This window comes from Globicephala melas, chromosome X, assembly GCF_963455315.2.
Source record: "Globicephala melas chromosome X, mGloMel1.2, whole genome shotgun sequence".
Lineage (NCBI taxonomy): Eukaryota > Metazoa > Chordata > Mammalia > Artiodactyla > Delphinidae > Globicephala > Globicephala melas.
The window spans coordinates 58,104,935-58,131,123 of NC_083335.1; the positions used below are offsets into that span (position 1 = coordinate 58,104,935).

At 36.4% G+C, this 26,189-nt stretch overlaps 1 protein-coding gene across 6 annotated transcripts in view; it reads left to right on the top strand.

Moving 5' to 3' along the window:
• RPS6KA6 (ribosomal protein S6 kinase A6) overlaps positions 1 to 26,189 on the top strand; it is a 171,950-nt gene that overhangs the window by 51,826 nt on the left and 93,935 nt on the right. For all 6 annotated transcript variants that reach the window (XM_070044684.1, XM_060292449.1, XM_060292448.2 and 3 more), the window contains 3 exons: positions 16,394 to 16,510; positions 23,396 to 23,477; positions 24,143 to 24,223. In XM_070044684.1, coding sequence (XP_069900785.1) covers positions 16,394 to 16,510; positions 23,396 to 23,477; positions 24,143 to 24,223 — 280 coding nt within the window. The remainder of the gene's footprint in view (positions 1 to 16,393; positions 16,511 to 23,395; positions 23,478 to 24,142; positions 24,224 to 26,189) is intronic.

Sequence of the window (26,189 nt, forward strand, 5' to 3'; positions counted from 1 at the left end):
CATCCTTTTTTTTTTTTTTTGGAATATAGATTCTTTAGGCTGCTGTGTCAGTTGCTGCTGTACAGCAAAGTGAATCAGCCATATGTATACATAATATATCCCCTCTTTTTTGGATTTCCTTACCATTTAGGTCACAACAGAGCACCAAGTAGAGTTCCCTGTGGTATACAGTAGGTTCTCATTAGTTATCTATTTTATACATAGTAGTGTATATATGTCAATCCCAATCTCCCAGTTCATCCCACCCCCACCCTTTCCTCCTTGGTATGCATACTCTTGTTCTCTACGTCTGTGTCTCTATTTCTGCTTTACAAGTAAGATCATCTATACCATTTTTCTAGATTCCACATATATGTGTTAATATACAATATTTGTTTTTCTCTTTCTGACTTACTTCACTCTGTATGACAGTCTCTACGTCCATCCACGTCTCTACAAATGACCCAATTTTGGTCCTTTGAATGGCTGAGTAATATTCCATTGTATACATGTACCATATCATATTTACCCATTCCTCTGTTGATAGACATATAGGCTGCTTCCATGTCCTGGCTATTTTAAATGGTGCTGCAGTGAACAATTGGGGTGTGTGTATCTTTTGTGTGTGTGTGTGTGATACACAGGCCTCTCACTGCTGTGGCCTCTCCAGTTGCGGAGCCCAGGCTCCGGACGCGCAGGCTCAGTGGCCATGGCTCACGGGCCCAGCTGCTCCGCGGCATTTGGGACCTTCAGGGACCAGGGCACGAACCCGTGTCCCTTGCATCGGCAAGCAGACTCTCAACTACTGTGCCACCAGGGAAGCATGTATCTTTTTGAAATATGGTTTTCTCTGGGTATATGCCCAGTAGTGGGATTGCTGGGTCATATGGTAATTCTATTTTTAGTGTTTTAAGGAACCTCCATACTGTCCTCCATGGTGACTGTATCAATTTACATTCCCACCAGCAGTGCAAGAGGGTTCCCTTTTCTCCATACGCTCTCCAGTATTTATTGTTTGTAGATTTTTGATGATGGCCATTCTGACCAGTGTGAGGTGATACCTCATTGTAGATTTGACATACATTTCTCTAATAATTAGTGATGTTGAGTGTCTTTTCATGTGTTTGTTGGCCATCTGTATGTCTTCTTTGGAGAAATGTCTATTTAGGTCTTCCACCCATTTTTTGATTGGATTTTGTTTTTGATATTGAGTTGCATGAGCTGTTTGTATATTTTGGAGATTAATCCGTGTCAGTTGCTTCATTGGTAAATATTTTCCCCCATTCTGAGGGTTATCTTTTCATCTTGTTTATGGTTTCACTTACTGCACAAAAGCTTTTAAGTTTATTTAGGTCCCATTTGTTTATTTTTGTTTTTATTCTTATTACTCTAGAAGGTGGGTTAAAAAAAGATCTTCCTGCAATTTATGTCAAAGAGTGTTCTGCTGTGTTTCCTCTAAGAGTATGATAGTGTCTTGCCTTACATTTAGATCTTTAATCCATTTTGAGCTTATTTTTATGTATGTTGTTAGGGGGTATTCTAATTTCATTCTTTTACATGTAGCTGTCCAGTTTTCCCAGCACCACTTATTAAAGAGGCTGTCTTTTCTCCATTGTATATTCTTGCACCCTTTGTCATAGATTAGGTTACTGTAGGTGCATGGGTTTATCTCTAGACTTTCTGTCCTTTTCCATTGATCTATATTTCCCTTTTTGTGCCAGTACCATACTGTCTTGATTACTGTAGTTTTATAGTATAGCCTGAAGTCAGGGAGCCTGATGTCTCCAGCTCAGGTTTCCTTTCTCAAGATTGCTTTGACTATTCGGGGTCTTTTGTGTTTCCATTACAAATTGTAAATATTTTTGTTCTAATTCTGTGAAAAATGCTGTTCGTAATTTGATAGGATTGCATTGAATCTGTAGATTGCTTTGGGTAGTGTAGTCATTTTCACAATACTGACTCTTCCAACCACGAGCATGGTATATCTCTCAATCTGTTTGTGTCATCTTTGATTTCTTTTATCAGTATCTTACAGTTTTGTGCATACAGGTCTTTTGCTTCCTTAGGTAGGTTTATTCCTAGGTATTTTATTCTTTTTGTTGCAGTGGTAATTGGGATTGTTTCCTTAATTTCTCTTTCTGATCTTTTGTTCTTAGTGTATAGGAATGCAGGAGATATGTGTGTATTAATTTTGTATCCTGTGACTTTACTAAATTCATTGATTAGCTCTAGTAGGTTTGTGGTGGCATATTTAGGATTTTCCATGTATAGTATCATGTCATCTGTAAACAGTGACAGTTTCACTTTTTCTTTTCCAGTTTGGATTACTTTTATTTCTTTTTCTTCTCTGATAGCCGTGGCTGGGACTTCCAAAGCTATGTTGAGTAATAGTGGCGAGATTGGATATCCTCATCTTGTTCCTGATACTAGAGGAAATGCTTTACAATTTTCACCATTGAGAATGATTTTTGCTGTGGGTTAGTCATATATGGCTTTTATTATGTTGAGGTAGGTTCCCTCTGGCCACTTTCTTTAGAGTTTTTATCATAAATGGGTACTGAATTTTGTTAAAAGCTTTTTCTGCATCTATTGAGATGGTCATATAGATTTTATTCTTCAGTTTGTTAATATGGTGTATCACATTGACTAATTTGCATATGTTGAAGAATCCTTGCATCCTGAGAATAAATCCCACTTGATCATGGTGTATGATCCTTTTAATGTGTTGTTGGATTTCCTGAGCTAGTATTTTTTTTTGTACTACACTATCTCACTCTTTTTTTTTTACATCTTTATGGGAGTATAATTGCTTTACAATGGTGTGTTAGTTTCTGCTTTATAACAAAGTGAATCAGTTATACATATACATATGTTCCCATATCTCTTCCTTCTTGCATCTCCCTAGCTCTCACCCTCCATTTCCCACCCCTCTAGGTGGTCACAAAGCACTGAGCTGATCTCCCTGTGCTATGCGGCTGCTTCCCACTAGATACCTATTTTACGTTTGGTAGTGTATATATGTCCATGCCACTCTCTCACTTTGTCACAGCTTACCCTTCCCCCTCCCCATATCCTCAAGTCCATTCTCTAGTACGTCTGTGTCTTTATTCCTGTCTTACCCCTAGGTTCTTCATGACATTTTTTTTCTTAGATTCCATATATATGTGTTAGCATACGGTATTTGTCTTTCTCTTTCTCACTTCACTCTGTATGACAGACTCTAGGTCTATCCACCTCATTATAAATAGCTCAATTTCGTTTCTTTTTATGGCTGAGTAATATTCCATTGTATATATGTGCCACATCTTCTTTATCCATTCATCTGATGATGGACATTTAGGTTAGTTCCATCTCCTGGCTATTGTAAATAGAGCTGTAATGAACATTTTGGTACATGACTCTTTTTGAATTATGGTTTTCTCAGGGTATAGGCCCAGTATTGGGATTGCTGGGTCATATGGTAGTTCTATTTGTAGTTCTTTAAGGAACCTTCATACTATTCTCCATAGTGGCCTTACCAATTCATATTCCCACCAGAAGTGCAAGAGTGTTCCCTTTTCTCCACACCCTCTCCAGCAGTTATTGTTTCTAGATTTTTTGAAGATGGCCATTCTGACTGGTGTGAGAAGATATCTCATTGTAGTTTTGATTTGCATTTCTCTGATGATTAATGGTGTTGAGCATTCTTTCATGTGTTTGTTGGCAGTCTGTATATCTTCTTTGGAGAAATGTCTATTTAGATCTTCTGCCCATTTGTGGATTGGGTTGTTTGATTTTTTTGTCATTGAGGTGCATGAGCTGCTTGTAAATTTTGGAGATTAATCCTTTGTCAGTTGCTTCATTCGAAAATATTTTCTCCCATTCTGAGGGTTGTCTTTTGGCCTTGTTTATGGTTTTGTTTGCTGTGCAAAAGCTTTGAAGTTTCATGAGGTCCCATTTGTTTATTTTTGTTTTTATTTCCATTTCTCTAGGAGGTGGGTCAAAAAGGATCTTGCTGTGATTTATGTCATAGAGTGTTCTGCCTATGTTTTCCTCTAAGGGTTTGACAGTTTCTGGCCTTACATTTAGGTGTTTAATCCATTTTGAGCTTATTTTTGTGTATGGTGTTAGGGAGTAATCTAATCTCATACTTTTATATGTACCTGTCCAGTTTTCCCAGCACCACTTAATGAAGAGGCTGTCCTTTCTCCAGTGTACATTCCTGCCTCGTTTATCAAAGATAAGTTGACCATATGTGCATGGGTTTATCTCTGGGCTTTCTATCCTGTTCCATTGATCTATATTTCGGTTTTTGTTCCAGTACCATACTGTCTGGATTACTGTAGCTTTGTAGTATAGTCTGAAGGGAGCCTGATTCCTTAAGCTCGGTTTTTCGTTCTCAAGATTGCTTTGGCTATTCGGGGTCTTTTGTGTTTCCATACAAATTTTGAAATTTTTGTTCTAGTTCCGTGAAAAATGCCAGTGGTAGTTTGATACGGATTGCACTGAATCTGTAGATTGCTTTGGGTAGTAGCGTCATTTTCACAGTGTTGATTCTTCCAATCCAAGAACATGGTATATCTCTCCATCTATTTGTGCCACCTTTAATTTCTTTCATCAGTGTCTTATAATTATCTGCATACAGGTCTTTTGTCTCCTTCGGTAGGTTTATTCCTAGATATTTTATTCTTTTTGTTGCAATGGTAAATGGGAGTGTTTTCTTGATTTCACTTTTAGATTATTCATCATGAGTGTATAGGAATGCCAGATATTTCTGTGCATTAATTTTGTATCCTGCTACTTTACCAAATTCATTGATTAGATCTCGTAGTTTTCTGGTAGCATCTTTAGGATTCTCTATGTATAGTATATGTCATCTGCAAACAGTGACAGCTTTACTTCTTCTTTTCTGATTTGGATTCCTTTTATTGCCTTTTCTTCTCTGACTGTTGTGGCTACAACTTCCAAGACTATGTTGAATAAGAGTGGTGAGAGTGGGCAACCTTGTCTTGATCCTGATCTTAGTGGAAATGCTTTCAGTTTTCCACCGTTGAGGATGATATTGACTGTGGGTTTGTCATATATGGCCTTTATTATGTTGAGGAAAGTTCCCTCTGTGCCTACTTTCTGCAGGGTTTTTATCATAAATGGGTGTTGAATTTTGTCGAAAGCTTTCTCTGCATCTATTGAGATGACCATATGGTTTTTCTCCTTCAATTGGTTAATATGGTGTATCACATTGATTGATTTGCGTATATTGAAGAATCCTTGCATTCCTGGAATAAACCCCACTTTATCATGGTGTATGATCCTTTTAATGGGCTTTTGGATTCTGTTTGCTAGTATTTTGTTGAGGATTTTTGCATCTATGTTCATCAGTGATATTGGCCTGTAGTTTTCTTTCTTTGTGACATCCTTGTCTGGTTTTGTTATCAGGGTGATGGTGGCCTCGTAGAATGAGTTTGGAAGTGTTCCTCCCTCTGCTGTATTTTGGAAGAGTTTGAGAAAGATAGGTGTTTGCTCTTCTCTAAATGTTTGATTGAATTTGCCTGTGAAGCCATCTGGTCCTGGGCCTTTGTTTGCTGGAAGATTTTTAATCACAGTTTCAATTTCAGTGCTTGTGATTGGTCTGTTCATATTTTGTATTTCTTCCTGAAATACAGTCTTGTCAGGTTGCGCATTTCTAAGAATTTGACCATTTCTTCCAGGATGTTCATTTTATTGGCATAGAGATGCTTGTAGTAATCTCTCATGATCTTTTGTATTTCTGCAGTTTCAGTTGTTACTTCTCCTTTTTCTTTTCTAGTTCTATTGATTTGAGTCTTCACTCTTTTTTTCTTGATGAGTCTGGCTAATGGTTTATCAATTTTGTTTATCTTCTCAAAGAAACAGCTTTTAGTTTTATTGATCTTTGCTATTGTTTCCTTCATTTCTTTTTCATTTATTTCAGTTCTGAGATTATGATTTATTTTCTTCTGCTAACTTTGGGGTTTTTTTGTTCTTCTTTCTCTAATTGCTTTAGGTACAAGGTTAGGTTGTTTATTCGAAATGTTTCCTGTTTCTTAATGTAGGATTGTACTGCTATAAGCTTCCCTCTTAGAACTGCTTTTGCTGCATCCCATAGGTTTTGGGTCGTTGTGTCTCCATTGTCTTTTGTTTCTAGGTATTTTTTGGTTTACTCTTTGATTTCTTCAGTGATCACTTCGTTATTAAGTAGTGTATTGTTTAGCCTCCATGTGTTTGTGTTTTTACAGATCTTTTCGTGTAATTGATATCTAGTCTTATAGCGTTGTGGTCAGGAAAGATACTTGATAAAATTTCAATTTTCTTAAATTTACCAAGGTTTGATTTGTGACCCAAGATATGATGTATATGATCTATCCTGGAGAATGTTCCATGAGCACTTGAGAAAAATGTGTATTCTGTTGTTTTTGGATGGAATGTCCTATAAATATCAATTAAGTCCATCTTGTTTAATGTATCATTTAAAGCTTGTGTTTCCTTATTTATTTTCATTTTGGATGATCTGTCCATTGGTGAAAGTGGGGTGTTAAAGGCCCCTAGTATGAATGTATCACTGTCAATTTCCCCTTTTATGGCTGTTACTATTTGCCTTATGTATTGAGGTGCTCCTGTGTTGCATCCATAAATAGATACAATTGTTATATATTCGCTTTGGATCGATCTCTTGATCATTATGTAGTGTCCTTCTTTGTCTCTTGTAATAGTCTGTATTTTAAAGTCTATTTTTTCTGATATGAGAATTGCTACTCCAGCTTTCTTCTGATTTCCATTTGCATTGAATATCTTCTTCCATCTCCTCACTTTCAGTCTGTATGTGTCCGTAGGTCTGAAGTGGGTGTCTTGTAGACAGCATATATATGGGTCTTGTTTTTATATCCATTCAGGCAGTGTGTGTGTTTTGGTGGGAGCATTTAATCCATTTACTTTTAAGGTAATAATTGATATGTATGTTCCTATTCCCATTTTCTTAATTGTTTTGGGTTTGTTATTGTAGGTCTTTTCCTTCTCTTGTCTTTCTTGACTAGAGAAGTTCCTTTAGCATTTGTTGTAAAGCTGGTTTGGTGGTGCTGAACTCTCTCTACTTTTGCTTGTCTGTAAATGTTTTAATTTCTCCATCAAATCTGAATGAGATCCTTGCTGGGTAGGGTAATCTTGGTTGTAGGTTTTTCTCCTTCATCACTTTAAATATGTCCTGCCACTCCCTTCTGGTTTACAGAGTTTCTCCTGAAAGATCAGCTGTTAACCTTGTGCGGATTCCCTTGTGTGTTATTTGGTGTTTTTCCCTTCCTGCTTTTAGTATGTTTTCTTTGTATTTAATTTTTGAAAGTTTGATTAATATGTGTCTTTGTGTGTTTCTCCTTGGATTTATCCTGTCTGGGGCTCTCTGTGCTTCCTGGACTTGATTAACTATTTCCTTTCCCATATTAGGGAAGTTTTCAACTATAATCTCTTCAAATATTTTCTCAGTCCCTTTCTTCTTCTCTTCTTCTTTTGGAACCCCTATAATTCGAATGTTGTTGCGTTTAATGTTCTCCCAGAAGTCTCTGTACCTGTCCTCAATTCTTTTCATTGTTTTTTATTTCATCTGCTCTGCAGTAGTTATTTCCAATATTTTATCTTCCAGGTCACTTATCTGTTCTTCTGTCTCAGTTATTCTTCTATTGATCCTTTCTAGAGTATTTTTAATTTCATTTATTGTGTTGTTCATCATTGCATGTTTCATCTTTAGTTCTTCTAGGTCCTTGTTAAATTTTTCTTGCATTTTCTCTATTTTATTTACAAGATTTTGGATCATCTTTACTATCATTATTCTGAATACTTTTTCAGGTACACTGCCTATTTGCTCTTCCTTTGTTAGGTCTGGTGGGTTTTTATCTTGTTCCTTCATCTGCTGTTTGTTTTTCTGTCTTCTCATTTTGCTTATCTTACTGTGTTTGGGTTCCCCTTTTTGCAGGCTGCAGGTTCTTAGTTTACATTGTTTTTTGGTGTCTGTCCCCAGTGGCTAATGTTGGTTCAGTGTGTTGTTTAGACTTCCTGGTGGAGGGGAGTAGTGCCAGTGTTCTGGTGGTTGATGGTGGGCAGTTCCACGTCTGGTGGTGCGTTTTTGGGTGTCTCTGGACTTACTATGATTTTAGGCAGCCTCTCTGCTAATGGATGGGGTTGTGTTCCTGTCTTGCTAGTTGTTTGGCATAGGGTGTCCAGCACTGTAGCTTGCTGGTCATTGAATGAAGCTGGGTGTTGGTGTTGAGATAGAGATGTCTGGGAGATTTTTGCTGTTTGATATTACGTGGAGCTGGGAGGTCTCTTGTGGACCAGTGTCCTGAAGTTGGCTCTCCCAACTCAGAGGCACAGAACTGACTCCTGGCTGCAGCACCAAGAGCCTTTCATCCACATGGCTCAAAATAAAAGTGCGAACAAATAAAAAGAAAGAAACAAAGAGGATAAAAGAAAATAAAATAAAGTAAGGTGAAATAAAATAAAGTGATTAAAATAAAAAAAATATGATTAAGAAAAATGATTTTTTAAAAAGTTAAAAAAAAGAAAAAACAGATGGATAGAACCCTAGGACAAATGGTGAAAACAAAGCTATACAGACAAAATCTCACACAGCCGCATACACATACACACTCAGAAAAAGAGGAAAAGGGGCTAAAATAATAAATCTTGCTCCCAAAGTCCACCTCCTCTATTTGGGATGATTCGTTGTCTACTCAGGTATTCCACAGATGCAGGGTACATCAAGTTGTTTGTGGAGATTTCATCCGCTGCTCCTGAGGCTGCTGGGAGAGATTTCCCTTTCTCTTCTTTGTTCGCACAGCTCCTGGGGCTCAGCTTTGGATTTGGCCCCGCCTCTGCTTGTAGGTCACCTGAGGGTGTCTGTTCTTCGCTCAGACAGGACGGGGTTAAAGGAGCCACTGATTCAGGGGATCCGGCTCACTCCGGCCGGGCGGAGGGAGGGGTATGGAGTGCGGGACAAGCCTACGGTGGCAAAGGCCAGCGTGACTTTGCCCCAGCGTGAGGCGCGCCGTGTGTTCTCCCGGTGAAGTTGTCCCTGTATCCCGGGACCCTGGCAGAGGCGGGTTGCACAGGCTCCCCGGAAGGGAGGTGTGGAGAGTGACCCGTGCTTGCACACAGACTTCTTGGTGGCAGTAGCAGGAGCCTTAACGTCTCATGCCCGTCTCTGGGGTCCACGCTGTTAGCCATGGCTGGCGCCCATCTCTGGAGCTCCTTTAAGCAGTGCTCTTAACCCCTCTCCTCGCGCACCAGGAAACAAAGAGGGAAGAAAAAGTCTCTTGACTCATTTGCAGGTCTAGACTTTTTCCTGGACTCCCTCCTGGCTAGCCGTGGTGCACTAACCCCTTCATGCTGTGTTCTCGCTGCCAGTCGTCTCCCTGCGCTCTGACCGAAGCCCGAGCCTCAGCTCCTAGCCCCGCCCATCCCGGTGGGTGAGCAGGCAAGCCTATAGTGCTGGTGAGTGCTGGTCAGCACCGATCCTCTGTGCGGAAGTCTCTCCACTTTGCCCTCTGCACCCCTGTTGCTGTGCTCTCCTCCACAGTGCCGAAGCTTCCCCCCTCCACCACCCGCAGTCTCTGCCCGTGAAGGGGCTTCTTGTGTGTGGAAACCTTTCCTCCTTCACAGCTCCCTCCCACTGGTGCAGGTCCTGTCCCTATTCTTTTGTCTCTGTTTTTTTTTCTTTTGCCCTACCCAGGTATGTGGGGAGTTTCTTGCCTTTTGGGAGGTCTGAGATCTTCTGCCAGCATTCAGTATGTGTTCTGTAGGAGTTATTCCACGTGTAGATGTATTTCTGATGTATCTGTGGGGAGGAAGGTGATCTCCACATCTTACTCTTCTGCCATCTTCCCCTCGATCCAATTTGCTAGTATTTTATTGAGGATTTTTTCATATATGTTCATCAGTGATATTGGCCTGTAATTTTCTTTTTTGTGATATCTTTTTCTGGTTTTGGTATCAGGGTGATAGTGGCCTTGTAGAATGAGCTTGGGAGTGCTCCTCCCTCTGCAATTGTTTGGAAGAGTTTGAGAAAGATAGGTGTTAGCTCTTTAGGTTCGTTGCTTTAGGTTTGTTTTGGTAGGTCATTTTCTTCTCTTGTACTTCCCGCCTAGAGAAGTTTCTTTAGCATTTGTTGTAAAGCTGGATTGGTTGTGTTGAATTCTGTTAGCTTGTGGTTGTCTGTGAAGCTTTTGATTTCTCCATCGAATGTGAATGAGATCCTTACTGGTAGAGTTATCTTGGTTATAGGTTTTTCCCTTTTATCACGTTAAATATATCCTGCCACTCACTTCTGGCTGCATAGTTCTTGCTGAAAAATCAGCTTGTATCCTTATGGGGATTCCCATGTGTGTTATTTGTTGCTTTACCCTTACTGCTTTTAATGTTTTTTCTTTGTATTTAATTTTGTTAGTTTGATTAATATGTGTTGGCATGTTTCTCCTTGGTTTTATCCTGTATGGGAATCTCTGTGCTTCCTGGACCTGGGTGACTATTTCTTTTCCCATTTCAGGGAAGTTTTTGACTATAATCTCTTGAAATATTTTCTCAGACACTTTCTCTTCTGCTTCTTCTTCTGGGACCCGTATAATTCAGATGTTGGTGCATTCAGTGCTGTCTCTAAGACGTTCCTCGTTTCTTTTTCTTTCTTTTTTCTTTATTCTTCTCCATGGCAGTTATTTCCACCATTCTGTCTTCCAGCTCACTTATCTCTTCTTCTGCCTTAGTTATTCTGCTGTTTATTCCTTCTAGTGTATTTTTCATTTCATTTATTGTGTTGTTGATCACTGATTGTTTGTTCTTACTCCTCTAGGTCCTTGTTAAACATTTCTTGTATCTTCTTGATCCATACCTCCATTTTATTTTCACGATCTTGTATCATCTTTACTGTCATTACTCTGAATTCTTTGTCAAGTAGATTGCCTCTTTCCTCTTCATTATTTGGTCTTGTGGGATTTTACCTTGCTTCTTTGTCTGCAGCATATTTCTCTGTCATTTTGTCTGACTTACTGTGTTCATGGTCTGCTTTCCGCAGGCTCCAGGGTCGTAGTTCATTTCGCTTCTGTTATCTGCCCCCTGGTGGGTGAGGTTGTGCAGGGGTTTGTGTAGGCTTCCTGGTGGGAGGGACTGGTGCCTGTGCTTTGGTGGGTGTAGCTGAGTCTTTTCCCTCTGATAGGCAGGGCCCCAACAGTTAGTGTGTTTTGGGGTGTCTGTGAGCTTAGTACGATTTTAGGAGCCTGTCTGCTGATGGGTTTGGCTGTGTTCCTCTGTTGCTGGTTGTTTGGCATGAGGTGTCAAGCAGTAAAGCCTGCAGGCAGTTGGGCGGAGTCAGGGCTTGGTGTCGAGATGGATACCTCCAGGAGAACACACACCAATTAATATTCCCTGGGCCTGGGGCTTCCCTGGTGGTGCAGTGGTTGAGAGTCTGCCTGCTGATGCAGGGGACACGGGTTCGTGCCCCGGTCTGCAAAGATACCACATGCCACGGAGCGGCTGCACCTGTGAGCCATGGCCGCTGAGCCTGCGCGTCCGGAGCCTGTGCTCCGCGATGGGAGAGGCCACAGCAGTGAGAGGCCCGTGTACTGCAAAAACAAAAAACAAAAAAAAACACGGTACTTTAATATTCCCTGGGCCTGGGAATCCTCTGGTGATGTAGCATCCTGGACTCAGTACTCCCACCCAGGAGGCCCAGCCCTGACCCTTGGCCAGAGAATGAAGAGCCTGCAAGCAGCGCATTGTGGCCAGAGAAAAAAGAAAAAAAGGGAAAAGAAAACCAACAGACAGACAAAACCCAATGCAAATAGCAGAAACAAAACCCAAAAAACTGCAACAACAACAACACAGGAAAAGAAAGAAAACAAACATACAAACCAAACCCAAGACAATTGATTAAAACAAAAGCAAACAAAGAGAAACAAAGAAACACACCAAAAACCCCAAGAAAACATAAAACGAGAACAAACAAAATAACTCAAAAATGAAAGCAGTCAATAAAGGCTAAACTAGGAAAAAAAAAGAAGAAAAGCAGAATAAGAACAGAAAGCAAACATCAAAAAAAGCAAAGAAACATAAAACACATAAAAATGATCAAAAATGGAAAAAAGGGCTAAATACAAGAAAAAAACACAAAACAACAAAAAAAATCAAAGTAAAAATAGAAAAATATATATTAAAAAAAAATTAAAACAACAACAAGAACTTCACCTTCCTGAGTCCCCTTTACTTTTTTTCTTTCTTTCATCCTACCCCATTGCAAGGGGGTTTTTCTTGTCCTTTTAGGTGTCTGAAGTCTTCCACTAATGTTTATCCGGTGCTTTATGAGAATTGTTCCATTTGTGGATGTATTCTTTATGCACTTGACAGGAGAGATGAATTCTGTCTCCTCCTATTCTGCCATCTTGACTCCTTCCCCCCACCCCATCCTAATTCTAATGAACCATAATCTCTGAGGGTGGGAACCAAACATGCATATTGAATGAATATTTTATAAGTGATTTTTTTGAAACTAGAGCATTGTAAACAACTGTCTACTTAAAGGCAAACTATCTATAATTTAGTAATATACATATAGTTGTTTGTCTAGGAACATATATCTATAACAGGCAGATGAGCAATCAGTAAGTTAATATCAGCATTTTTTTAAAAGTGCAGATTCTGGGGTCATTATACCCTTCATTTGTGTTGAGTACAACACAGTGTAATAAAAATACTGATCATGAGGAATTCCATGGTGGTCCAGTGGTTAGGAGTCTGCACTTCCACTGCAGGGAGTGCGGGTTTGATCCCTGGTTGGGTAAATAAGTTCCTGCATGCCATGTGGCGTGGCCAAATCATGAATTATCTGGAAAAATGTTTATTTATATTCCTCATATCTAAGGAAAAATGCTTATATTATTCAATTTAGATATATTGTCATCACAAAGTCAGTTATATTCAAAATTGACATAATTCCATTATTCAGAATGAATCTCCTGTTTCCCTATTACCTTTATATGTTTAAAAATAAATTATTCATACATATTTTTCTGTTATTTAAAAAGGTATTTAAAAATAATTTTGAAGTTTCTTATTGATTAATTTTACTGTTACAAATCTTTATTTTAGAAAATAAGTTTCTCTTCATTCCCTTTTTATGAAATTGGTTGGATTTTTTTGGCTGTCTGCTCCCATAAGGTCAAACAAATATTGTGCTAAGCATTATGAATGCAGACATGAATGTGATATTACTTGGATACAGGTTGCTTACCTGTCTAGTGGGAGAGAAAGACAAGGTAATAAGTTGTTAGGACACAGTGTAACAATATTCTTTGCTGGCTGTCTGCTGGAAAAAGATGTCTTCTCTTATAGCATTTTCATGTTTGAAATTTTATAGTGTAATGCTGCTGAAAATTGAAAGAGATATTGCATTTTTAAAAGATGGGCATATGTGGATTTTAATTAGAAGAGGCATTGAGCAGACATTTCCTTTTGAAGACTTGCTTAGGTTTGGTGAAACTAAGTAGGATAGAGTACAGTTGTTTCCTAGCTCTGAATGTTTTTAAAAACCGATGTCATGACCCATGTTTATAATGATGATCTTAAATGTGGCAGAAACTGAAGTGCCTTCTTAAACATAAAAATATTATATTGTGTTCAATATAATATCACAGACTTGAAGGGGACTTTAAAGAACAGTCTAACATAATCTGTTTGTCATGTGAGAACACTGAAGTAGAGTAGTTTGTGATTTGGCCAAGGCTGCTTAGCTTATGCATGGGAGAACTAGGAGGAAAAATTAGGCTGTGACTCTTCCGTCAGTGTTCTTTACACTGGAGAAAACTTCCAGTATGCTTTTGTTATATACCATTCTTTGAAGACTATTACTACATTCATAATATGTGGTATAAAATCAGTTAAAATAATATTAATAAGAGTATACAATTTGACGTTGCTTTTGATGTACATGTATTGCAAAAGTGCATAAAGATATGCCATACTTTAATATAATTCCAAAATGTCAGCTACAGAACATATGTATGTGCATTAAAAAAGGTCCTTGACTTTTTACAAAAAAGACGCCTTGAAAAGGGGAAACTCACTCTCATAGCTATTTAAAAGAGTCCAGTGAAACCCTCAGAATGGGAGAAAATATTTGCAAATGAAGCAACTGACAAAGGATTAATCTCCAAAATTTACAAGCAGCTCATGCAGCTCAATAACAAAAAAAAAGCAACCCAATCCAAAAATGGGCAGAAGACCTAAATAGATATTTCTCCAAAGAAGATATACAGATTGCCAACAAACACATGAAAGAATGCTCCACATCATTAATCATTAGAGAAATGCAAATCAAAACTACAAAGAGATATCATCTCACACCGGTCAGAATGGCCATCATCAAAAAATCTAGAAACAATAAATGCTGGAGAGGGTGTGGAGAAAAGGGAACACTCTTGCACTGCTGGTGGGAATGTGTATTGGTACAGCCACTATGGAGAACAGTATGGAGGTTCCTTACAAAACTACAAATAGAACTACCATATGACCCAGCAATCCCACTACTGGGCATATACCCTGAGAAAACCATATTTCAAAAAGAGTTGTGTACCAAAATGTTCATTGCAGCTCTATTTACAATAGCCAGGAGATGGAAGCAACCTAAGTGTCCATCATCAGATGAATGGATAAAGAAGATGTGGCACATATACACAATGGAATATTACTCAGCCATAAAAAGAAATGAAATTGTTATTTGTAGTGAGGTGGATGAACCTAGAGTCTGTCATACAGAGTGAAGTAAGTCAGAAAGAGAAAAACAAATACCGTATGCTAACACATATATATGGAATCTAAGAAAAAAAAAGTCATGAAGAACCTAGGGGTAAGACAGGAATAAAGACACAGACCTACTAGAGAATGGACTTGAGGATATGGGGAGGGGGAAGGGAAAGCTGTGACAAAGTGAGAGAGTGGCATGGACATATATACACTACCAAACATAAAATAGATAGCTAGTGGGAAGCAGCCGCATAGCACAGGGAGATCAGCTCGGTGTTTTGTGACCACCTAGAGGGGTGGGATAGAGAGGGTGGGAGGGAGGGAGACGCAAGAGGGAGGAGATATGGGAACATATGTATATGTATAACTGATTCACTTTGATATAAAGCAGAAACTAACACACCATTGTAAAGCAATTATACTCCAATAAAGATGTTAAATAAAAAAAAAAGAGTCCAGTGAAATACTCTTTTGATGTATAAGAAACATCCATGGACATATTTTCAGAACAGATACTTCATTTCTGACTGATTAGTGGTTCTTAATACCTAAAGCTAAAACTCCTCTGCTGGATACCCTTCTTTGAGAGTAAATGTCTGACTACTTATGTAACATGGCAGTTATTTTAGCTGCCATGAAGCCCCCTTACTTGGGACCATGCTCTTGCCCATTATGACCACAGTCGCCATTGATTAATCAGTTAATTAAAGGGTGAATGGATTGGGAACATTCTTGCCATCCAGACCAGAATTGATATGATATAATGGAAAGCTACCAAGACTTCTAGACATCATGATTAACTAGTCATGTGAACTTAAACTCTGTGTGTCTCAGTTTTCTCCCCTATAGTGTCAGAAGGTTGGATAATATATCCCAGCTTTTGTTATTTTGTGATATATAATACATTTGAGGGGTTTTTTTTCATCCTAGCTACTGTGCTAGGGACTAGAATTACAGTTCACCTGAGCGTAGTCTTGATATAGAGTCCTATATGAAGGAGCAGAAACACTTCCAAGGTGACTTCCTTCTGCCTGACCCAGGTGGTAGTAAATCTGGCATATAATTTATATATAAAGTTTCAATAAAAGTAGGCTCATGGCCTGGAAACATATTTTTGGGCTTTGCAGATTTTGTTTGTCTAGGCTAGTTTCTTTTTCATTGATATGGCTAGCTGGACATTTAAATATTCATATATTACTGACTACTTAAAATGGTATAGTGAAATACTATTTAAAAGAACTCTTGAGGTTCACATTTTTTGTCATGTCCCACAATTTACAAGGTTTTATCTCTCTCTTGACTTTCTCTGCATCTACCTCATAAGTCATACTCCATTGAGGTTCTTAAGACTCTGTTAGTTGTTGATGTTTTACTTCTGTCTCTACCTAGTTGGAACAGAAGCTGAAGCATAGATTTTACATGCTTCTGTTTACATGAAATTATATAATAGGGGTGGTGGTGGTGATGTTCTATCTCTATGTGTTAGAAAACCCAGGAAATGGGGATGCTAGTAGCCCATAAAACTCTGTGCTAGATTTAAGGAGTTAGGTATTAAATTATTTCTGTTGTGATTTCTGGTTCTAAATGGAGCTAATAATAAGATGTTGTAAGTATATTTGAGTATTGCTTGGATTTCTTTTTTCAGGATGAAGGAGTTGTTAAAGAAATCCCTATTACTCATCACGTTAAGGAAGGATATGAGAAAGCAGATCCTGCACAATTTGAGTTACTCAAAGTTCTTGGTCAGGGATCCTTTGGAAAGGTAATGGATGCCTTTTTCCCCATTTGTTTTTCTTCTAAACATTTAACAAAAAAAGTATACACATAGGTAGAAATCTGATAAATGTGCTGTTTCTAAATTGTCAAAGGATACACACAAAGGCGGCTCTAATTTTACTGCTTTTTATTTCTGTTGTATTTTTAGTTCAATTTCTTTATTCTTCTCTGTAATAATAAAGGTTTTCTAATCCCCTGGGATCACTGATATCTCTAGGACAAAATATAGCATGCTATTTATTAGCTGCCTAAATCAAGAAAGTTTGAATTTTGTAAAAGAGATCTTGTTTCTCTGTTCACATGCTGGCATGACCTTAGCTTTCTTTCTTGGTGATTTCATCTGTATTCCTTAGCTCTATCACAGAAGCCAGAATGTATGTATCAATTCATGTACTGAATACATAAATTAATCTATCATCTTTTAAAGCAAATATGTGTGTAAAGCACAGCTATGGTAAGTACTGGGTGATATATGGATTATGTGAAACTCCTGCCTTCAAAGGGCTTAAATTTCAAGGGAAAAAGCAAAATTGAGGAAGATAAACTCTGACACTCATTATTAAAATTGGTTATTAAGGGCTTAATGGTATATGATTCTTGGAAAAGATGTATGTAGGTCTGGTTCCTGACTTTTGTATACCTAACATCTAAGACATGAAAAGTATTGCATACACATATTAAGTAACAGCCTTTAGGAAACAGCAACAGTGGCAATTTAAGGGGAGGAAGTTAATGAGAAACTACTAATTTCAGGGTGGCTGAGATTTAGTTTCAAAGGGGAAAGTAAGGAAGTTGAGCATTGCTTATTTATTATGCTCTGAAACATTATAAAAGAAAGACATTTATTGAACACTTGGTTTGTGTATAACACTTTAAAAAACAACATTGGTTAATATAAAGTAGACATAATTGTCTTAAAGTAATCTGATACCTGTGTGGTATAGAATACAACATGTAAAATATAGAGAAACATTTTCAGGACACAAAAAGTACAAGCTAAGGTGGATTATGGTTTGGCAGTGAATTGGTACAGGAGGTATATGATGACAAGGAGATAGGACTTGAATAGTTGTGCTAGGGAGAGTAAAACTAGAAGGAGCTTTCAATAGATTGTATGTGTGGGGGGTGTATTTATATAACTGACCTGTAGAGTAGGCATGTGCATTTTGAACACCTTTATTTTTTAAAGTTACTAGAAGTACAGTATATAAACAAATATTTTACATTATATTTTATGATGTTAATTTTAGAACAGAGATGAAGTTCTTTTACATCCCCAATATATAAATGCTTACATAGCGACTCAAATAAAATATCACCAGGCAATCATTTCAAGCCATTAAAAGTATTTGTTTTGTCATTTGATATATGTAAATTTATTCATATGTGTATTTATTTATATCCAGCTTTGTTCCAGAAAGGATTTAAGGCTTTCATAGATGAATACTAAATAAAATAAAATTTAAAATAAGTGGGGAAGATGATGGAAGCAGAAAAATTGGAGCAGGAAAGATGAGATGAAGCCAGGAATAAACTCTGTTGTTCACAGATGCATGGTATAAGGGCCTAGAAATGGGGCAAAAGTGAAGACAAATATTTTGGCAGCCATTATAAAGAGGCTGAAACATTTAATTGTATGATTATTGACAGTATCTTTAAGAAACAGATCAAACAGACCAGAGAAATTTTTCTTATGGGGCTTCATGAAGAAAATACAGTATAACATAATGAAATGTCTTCAGTAACATCTTCACATTAATTATAGCAACACGCTGACAAGTTGTCAATGCAGTCCTTAAAAAAATCAGGGAACACTCAGCTTTGTACAGGAACTTTGGTTTAACAAGGATATCATAGAAGCCTTTAAAAAATTCCTAATACTAAAATACAGAATAGTGATCCTTGTGCAGTTCATCAACCAAAGAAATATTAAGGAGGTGGCTTATTTTTTTCTTCCTAGGATGTGAACATACTTGCTTGTCAGTATTATGTCATTTGCGTAGGCATTGTGTGGGTGGGACTTGTTATATGCTGAACCTATTCAGGAATTTGGCCAAGGCTGTGAATCAGATAAGTGTAGGAGCAATTCCAAGAAACTTTGGGCTGCAGTCTTATTTATAAGTTTTTCTGTGAAAGTCCCATTGTTAAAATGCAATAAATGGAATTTTAACCTATATAACGCTTTGTGACATTGAACATCTATATAGTCTATTTAATCGGGAAAATCCTACGAAAATCAGTTGTAAAATTGTACTTTAAAGAAGCATGCATTATCATAAAAGATGCATATAAAATTCTGTACTAAGCACATCAAGTAATGTGTGAATTTAAATGAAGTATACCAAACAACTTACATTACTTATTTTAAAACACAATAAAATAAAACACTTGAAAACATGTTTGACATTGTCAGACTAGCCTTTCGTATATTTCACATGTCAAATCATTTACACAAAGCATACATACATTTTAACATTCATGCTTCATATTATTTTTGCTTTTGTGATAGTAAAGCCTTTAAATATAGCACTTAAAAATGGATTTTTGAAAATATCAAACCCTTGCCCTCCTTAGTAATTGATTAGCTATCAAGAGATAGTTTTAAAAATATATGTTTACAACTTAAAATTTCTTGCAAATGGTCCTTTCTCTTCAATCAGTGTTAAAGCTGTGCAGTTCTGCAGTTCACTTCAGCAAACACTTCTTAACGGAAAATATAAAAGTCCATATGACAGAGAGAAAAGTATATTGGAGTAATTCACTCATTCATTTCTCTTCTGAACAATTTCTGAGAATTGGATTAGAGTGACTGAAAAGAAACCTCTCTGATCAGGAAATAGATGTTTTTAGAAACAGTAGTTTGAAGTCATGCAGCTTCTTCTGTAGTTGATGATGGGAAGAGAGCAGAGTGACATGATGTTTTCTTGTCCTAGGAAAGTTCACTCATTAGACCTGAAAAGAACAAATCAGGTAATGAACAAATAAACAGTTATATCTCTAGACTGTGAATGATGGCTTCTATTAGATGCCATATTGAGATACTAGTGAGTGTTTTAAGAGATAGGGGAAAAGTGGCTGCTTTGTGCTTTGGGTTTTTCTTTCTTCTTTAATTGTCTCTTTTTACCCTCTGTATTCCATTCTTTTCAACTCCACTAAAGGCTGTGTTCTAGAACAGTGGTTCTCAAAGTGGGGTCTACTACCCCTGGATATCCACAGGACACTTTCAGGGGGTTCTCAAGGTCAAGACTGTTTTATAATACTAAGATATTATTCGTAAAACTTTTGGCACTTTGGCACAGTCAAGGAAGTGATTTTAAACTACATCAGTAATCATATTCTTCACTGTCACCCACTTACAGTTAAAAAAATGTGTTTTACTTAAGAATGTCCTCGATGAGGTTTTAACAGTGATTAAATTTATCAAGTATCAACCCTTGAGTACACATCTTCTTAATATTGTGTGATGAAATTGAGAAGTACACAAAGTACTTTAGCTGCATACCAAAAGTATGATTGTCTCAAGACAGAGCACTTTTGTAATTTTTTGAGTTGTGAGCTAAATTAGACACTTTTTTCATGGAAAAGCATTTTTACTTGAAAGAATGATCGACAAACTATGGTTACTTAGACTTGGGTATTTGGTAGATGTTTTCTCAAAAATGAATGGAGCGAACCTGTTATTTCATGGAAAACAACTGATAATATTTTTGTCAATGATAAAATTCGAGCTTTGAAGCAAAAAATTAGAATTTTGGAAAATTTTTATTTGCCACTGTAGGCTCAACTGTTCTCAATACTCAAAAGACTTTCCTGATGAGATTGCTACTGTCAACATTTGGAAGATCTGAATAACTCAGTGACCCAATGTTTTTGAGTTGACCAAACACATGATGTTATCAAATCAGACATCAGTACAAAATCCATTCAAAGTGTCAGGTAGATCATGGATTATTATATAAAAGAATATGGACAGTTAATTGATGTGGTTTCAGATTTTTCATTGCAGCTAATCTTTAAGAAACTGCCACTTGTCAAATTCTTGTGTCGTATCAAAAAAGAATAACTACAATTATATGGAAAGGCTATTAAAATAGTACTCCCTTTTCCAAATACATATCTGTGTGAGGCCTGATTTTCTTCTTATAATTTAAGCAAAATAACTTAATTGCAACAGATTGAATGTAGAAGCAGATATGAGAATCCAACTGTCTTCTGTTAAGCCAGATATTAGAGACTTGCAAAAATGTAGATCAGTGTCAATCTTCTCATTGATTTTTTTGTTTTGGAAAAAATATAGTTATCTGTATAAAAATATTTATATTCACATATAACAGGTATTTATTATTTTTAATGAATTAATACATAGTTAATTTTTTTCTGTTTTAATTTTTAATATAGTAAATATCAATAGATAAAACCCACAAAAACAAAAGTACTTTAGAGTCATCAGTAATTTTTAGGATTGTAAAAGAATTCTTTTTTTTATTACGTTTATCATCTTTAAGGTTTTTATTTTTATTTTTTTAATATTTATTGGAGTATAGCTGCTTTACAATGTTATGTTAGTTTCTACTGTACAGCAAAGTAAAAGAATTCTTGAGACCAAAAATATTGAGAATTGCTTTCTTGGAAGAGACTGAGAAAGGTAGTTCTCTTACTTGTGGTGTAGTCAACACTCACGAAATGACTTGACTCCTTTGTTGTCAACATCTTGGTCACATGATATTGATTAGGAAAGAGGAAACTGTTTATCTACCTTTATTTGCCCATGTCAGTAAAACTGAATGAAAACTTTAAGTCTGGTGCTTAGGGTTAATGCCATTTGCTTAGCTTTGAAACGTGTGTGTGTGTGTGTGTGTGTGTGTGTGTGTGTGTTATGGCAATTAATTTAACCTGCTGTTTAAAAAACTGATATAGACTGAAATCATCTATACAAATACGTACAAGTCCACTTGTTTGCCAACAGCAGAAAACTTGAAAAATACAGGTAAGAAAATGTGCATCTGGGGTCATAGCTTCTTTAGCTCACTCAATAAGTTTTATATGACATTTAGAACCCCATGGTAATCTAGTTTGTGTTTGTATTCTCTCTATCCCAGATTGAATATATTCTTCTGTGATTAAAAAGCCTGATTTAGCACTGTTCATTTATAAAATACTAATTTTATTTTCTAGTGAATCTTCATTATAAAGGAGACCGAGGGTAGGCTATAGGTGTGTTAAATTTGACATTCTGTTCCATTGCTTACTATTTTCATCAGTGAAAAATCATGGATTTTTAGGACTATCCTCTCCAAGTTTAAATGCACTAAAAATAACTCCATGGAATGAAGCTACTGAAATCTTCTGTGGCAATGCACACTTCCTTGGGGTTCTACATTGTTTGGGGAGATCTTGTTGGAGTTCAGAGTAGATATTAGACATGAAAGTAACATAGGATAGTAGCTTTGTTAGTTCTTTCAGTACAGAAATGTTTATGGTGATATGCAATTTTATGATTTGGTTCAAGCCCTGAACTTTTCTTTTCTCCAAAGATAGTTTTATGTTGCAAAACCCAGCCATCTGTTAATATGTGAATTCTCTTGATTAGTCTACTCCAAGTGTGGTATGAACTGTTACTGGCTTACTGTAAGACATGTTCAAAAACTGAGAGTAAGCATTTAGCAACTTTTACAGAAATTTGACAAAGTAATTTTATGTGTAGAATCAATTAGTATAAAAAGGGATTGTATTTTATGACATTTAAATTTCAATTTTCTAAATAATTCATTTTGATTATATTTTATAGAAGTATGGTCTGCAATGGACTTGGAGAAAAGGGGGAAAAAAGACTGGTTGGTCTACACAGAAAGTGTGAGAAGCACTACACTAGATGAGTATGAAAACTGTAAACCTGAAATGGTCCTTGAGTTTAGGTCTGATATAAAGAATAGGAGAAGCAGAGATTAAATGAAGTAAAGATTCCACCCCCTCACCTGCCCAGTTGGCTGATACATAATTATCACATAAAATATTTGGATTAAAGGGTTTTAAGCTCTACCTTAGGAAAGAGGCAAGACAAAAAATTAGTTAAAATCTCTCCCATCTGCAGTTTTGTGTGAACAAGTTAGTTACTTGACCACATTTTAAAGTTAAGCAACACTTGAATAGAACTTGTTAGAGTTGAGGATGGCAGGTAAGGCAGTGAACACGTTTTACTAAATAGTTAAAAAATTGAAACAACCCTTTGCTAATAAATAACTCATAAAACTGTAATATACTCATAATTATCTTCATAACTGAGACTTTTTAAAACTTAGCTTTTAATGAGTCATAATACTGGTTTGAAAATATGAGATATTATTACTTAAGCTTACTTGGTAACTTTAAATAATTTAACTTTCATTTCTTTATTGAAATATTTGCCATCTTGATTCTTTTTCTTGGCAGACAGATAAGAATTGCCTGATTTCTTATTAGAAAATAAAATACCTGGTAACTTCTAAAATGGACCAATAGGGAAGTAGAAATGAAGGTATCAAATTAATGGTCATCACATTTGTTTGCTCCTTATTAAGGTAACAAAAAGGAGCTTGGGTCTTATAAGGAGCTCCCTTAGCTCAAATTGTCTTTCGTTATATTATTTATCTCTTACATCAGAAACTTCTCAAATGTTCTTTTAAATTTTCTTTTCCACAATAGGATGTACGGGAGTGTGATTCACTAAGTGACTGAAAGTGAGAAAATATTAACCAAGTATAATTTATAGAGAAAGGTATATCTTTATAAAATTAGAGAAAATGCAGGGCCGTATGTATGTGCTAATGTATATGTTTAGCAGGAATGGCTTGGGATGTGAATTTCACTGTTTTAATTTTAATTCTCCTATTAGGTTTTTCTTGTTAGAAAGAAGACTGGTCCTGATGCTGGACAGCTCTATGCAATGAAGGTGTTAAAGAAAGCTTCTTTAAAAGGTAGAAAATTGGAAACCTTATTAAAATAGAATGTGGTAAAGCTTGTTTTAAGAAATATGCTGTGCACTGCTTATATAAGATGAGTAGATTTAGTTTCCTTTTAACATTAGTAATTGTTACAGATTTCTAGTGGTAAGTGATATTTCTAGGTTTGATATTGGCATATACCCTAATTTAGTGAGAGTGTACCCTAGTAAAAATTTAATGGGATAAAAAGTGACATGTTTTATTTAAAGTGAACTTATTTTATTAAACTATATTCTTTTATTTCAAGATTCTTATTTTTTCTATCTGTTTTGGTATTGCATATTGAGAAAGCACAGCCACCTGCATACACTTATATACACTGTCTTCCAGGCTGTGATAACAATAACACTGTGCTCAGTTTTAATCAATAAACTCATTTGAACAATTTGGAGACTAATATATAATAAATGCTTATTCACCAAATAACTTTGTATCTCCTTAACACATCTCTAGATCTAAACTGAATTTGTTAGCTTTCTGAGAATATGGTAATTACTGTCTAGGAATATAGACTGCAAATTTGGGCACTTATAAAGTTATGTTTTATATTTCTGTATTTTTGTTGGGTGAATTACTGATGGGATCTCTACTGAAATTATATACGAGAGCAATATATTCTACCCTTCTGTAATTTTTAGTTCGAGACAGAGTTCGGACAAAGATGGAGAGGGATATACTGGTGGAAGTAAATCATCCATTTATTGTCAAGTTGCACTATGGTATGTAATCTTTTTTAAAAAAAAATATGGAATTAGAGAACTAAGATTTCCTTTCAGACAATAATATAACAGGATATAAATACTTCAAACAGGAAATGAATATGGAATGATTTAATACATTCAACTATGTAAAATGTATTTATCTGAAATAAGAATTAATATCTAGCTTTTAGTTGTCTTTCCTGTATTTGTTGGTTAACTTGTCTAAGGTAACAAGATAGTGTCTTCTGATTACTTGTCTAGTAGTATTTCTGTACTAGGCTATACCTCCAGGGATCTTAGGCTATAAACTACTGTGACAATTTCTTCAAAACATTTTTGTGTTTGGAAGGGCCCCTCTTACATGTTCATAATGAGCATATTAATCTTACTTCCTCATTCTGTTGAAGAGGACCATATGGTATATTAGTCTATTTGAGTTATTTTTTCTTATGTTTGGCAGGAGAGGAATACAAGTGAGAAGCAATAGGTACAATGGAAAGAACATGAATTTGGAGTCAGACAGTTCTGAGGTTTTTTTTTTTTTTTTAATTGCGATATAGTTGACTTACAGTATTATATAAGTTTCAGGTGTACAATATAGTGTTTCACAATTTTAAGGTTATATCCCATTTATATTTACTATAAAATATTGGTGATGAATCCTTGTGTTGTACTATATATCCTTGTAGGTTACTTATTTTATAAATAGTAGTTTGTACCTCTTAATCCCCTACCCCTATCTTGCCCCATCCCCCTCCCTCTCCCCATTGGTAAACACTAGTTTGTTCTCTATATCTATGAGTCTGTTTCTTTTTAGTTATATTCCCTAGTTGGTTTTATTTTTTAGATTCCACTTAGAAGTGATATCATATAATATTTGTCTTTGATTTTCACTAAGTATAATATTCTCTATGTCCATTCATGTTGTTGAAATGGCAATATTTCATTGTTTTTTATGACTGATTAATAATCTGTGTGTGTGTGTGTGTGTGTGTTTGTGTGTGTACGCCACATCTTTTTGTTTTTCTCTTATTTTTTTCTAATTGGAGAATAATTGCTTTAAAATGGTGTGTTAGTTTCTGCTTTATAACAAAGTGAATCACTTATACATATACATATGTTCCCATATCTCCTCCCTCTTGCATCTCCCTCCCTCCCACACTCCCTATCCCACCCATCCAGGTGGTCACAGAGCACCGAGCTGATCTCCCTGTGCTATACGGCTGCTTCCCACTAGCTATCTATTTTACATTTGGTAGTGTATACATGTCCATGCCACTCTCTCACTTTGTCACAGCTTACCCTTCCCACTCCCCATATCTGCAAGTCCATTCTATAGTAGGTCTGTGTCTTTATTCCCGTCTTACCCAGAGGTACTTCATGACATATGTTTTTTCTTATATTCCATATATATGTGTTATCATATGGAATTTGTCTTTCCCTTTCTGAATTACTTCACTCTGTGTGACAGACTCTAGGTCCATGCCCCTCACTACAAATAACTCAATTTTGTTTCTTTTTATGGCTGAGTAGTATTCCATCGTATATATGTGCCACATCTTCTTTATCCATTCATCCGATGATGGACACTTAGGTTGTTTGCATCTCCTGGCTATTGTAAATAGAGCTGCAATGAACACTTTGGTACATGACTCTTTTTGAATTATGGTTTTCTCAGGGTATATGCCCAGTAGTGGGATTGCTGGGTCATATGGTAGATCTATTTTTAGTTTTTTAAGGAACCTCCATACTGTTCTTCATAGTGGCTGTACCAATTCACATTCCCACCAGCAGTGCAAGAGTGTTCCCTTTTCTCCACACCCTCTCCAGCATTTATTGTTTCTAGATTTTTGATGATGGCCATTCTGACCGGTGTGAGATGATATCTCATTGTAGTTTTGATTTGCATTTCTCTAATGATTAATGATGTTGAGCATTCTTTCAAGTGTTTGTTGGCAATCTGTATATCTTCTTTGGAGAAATG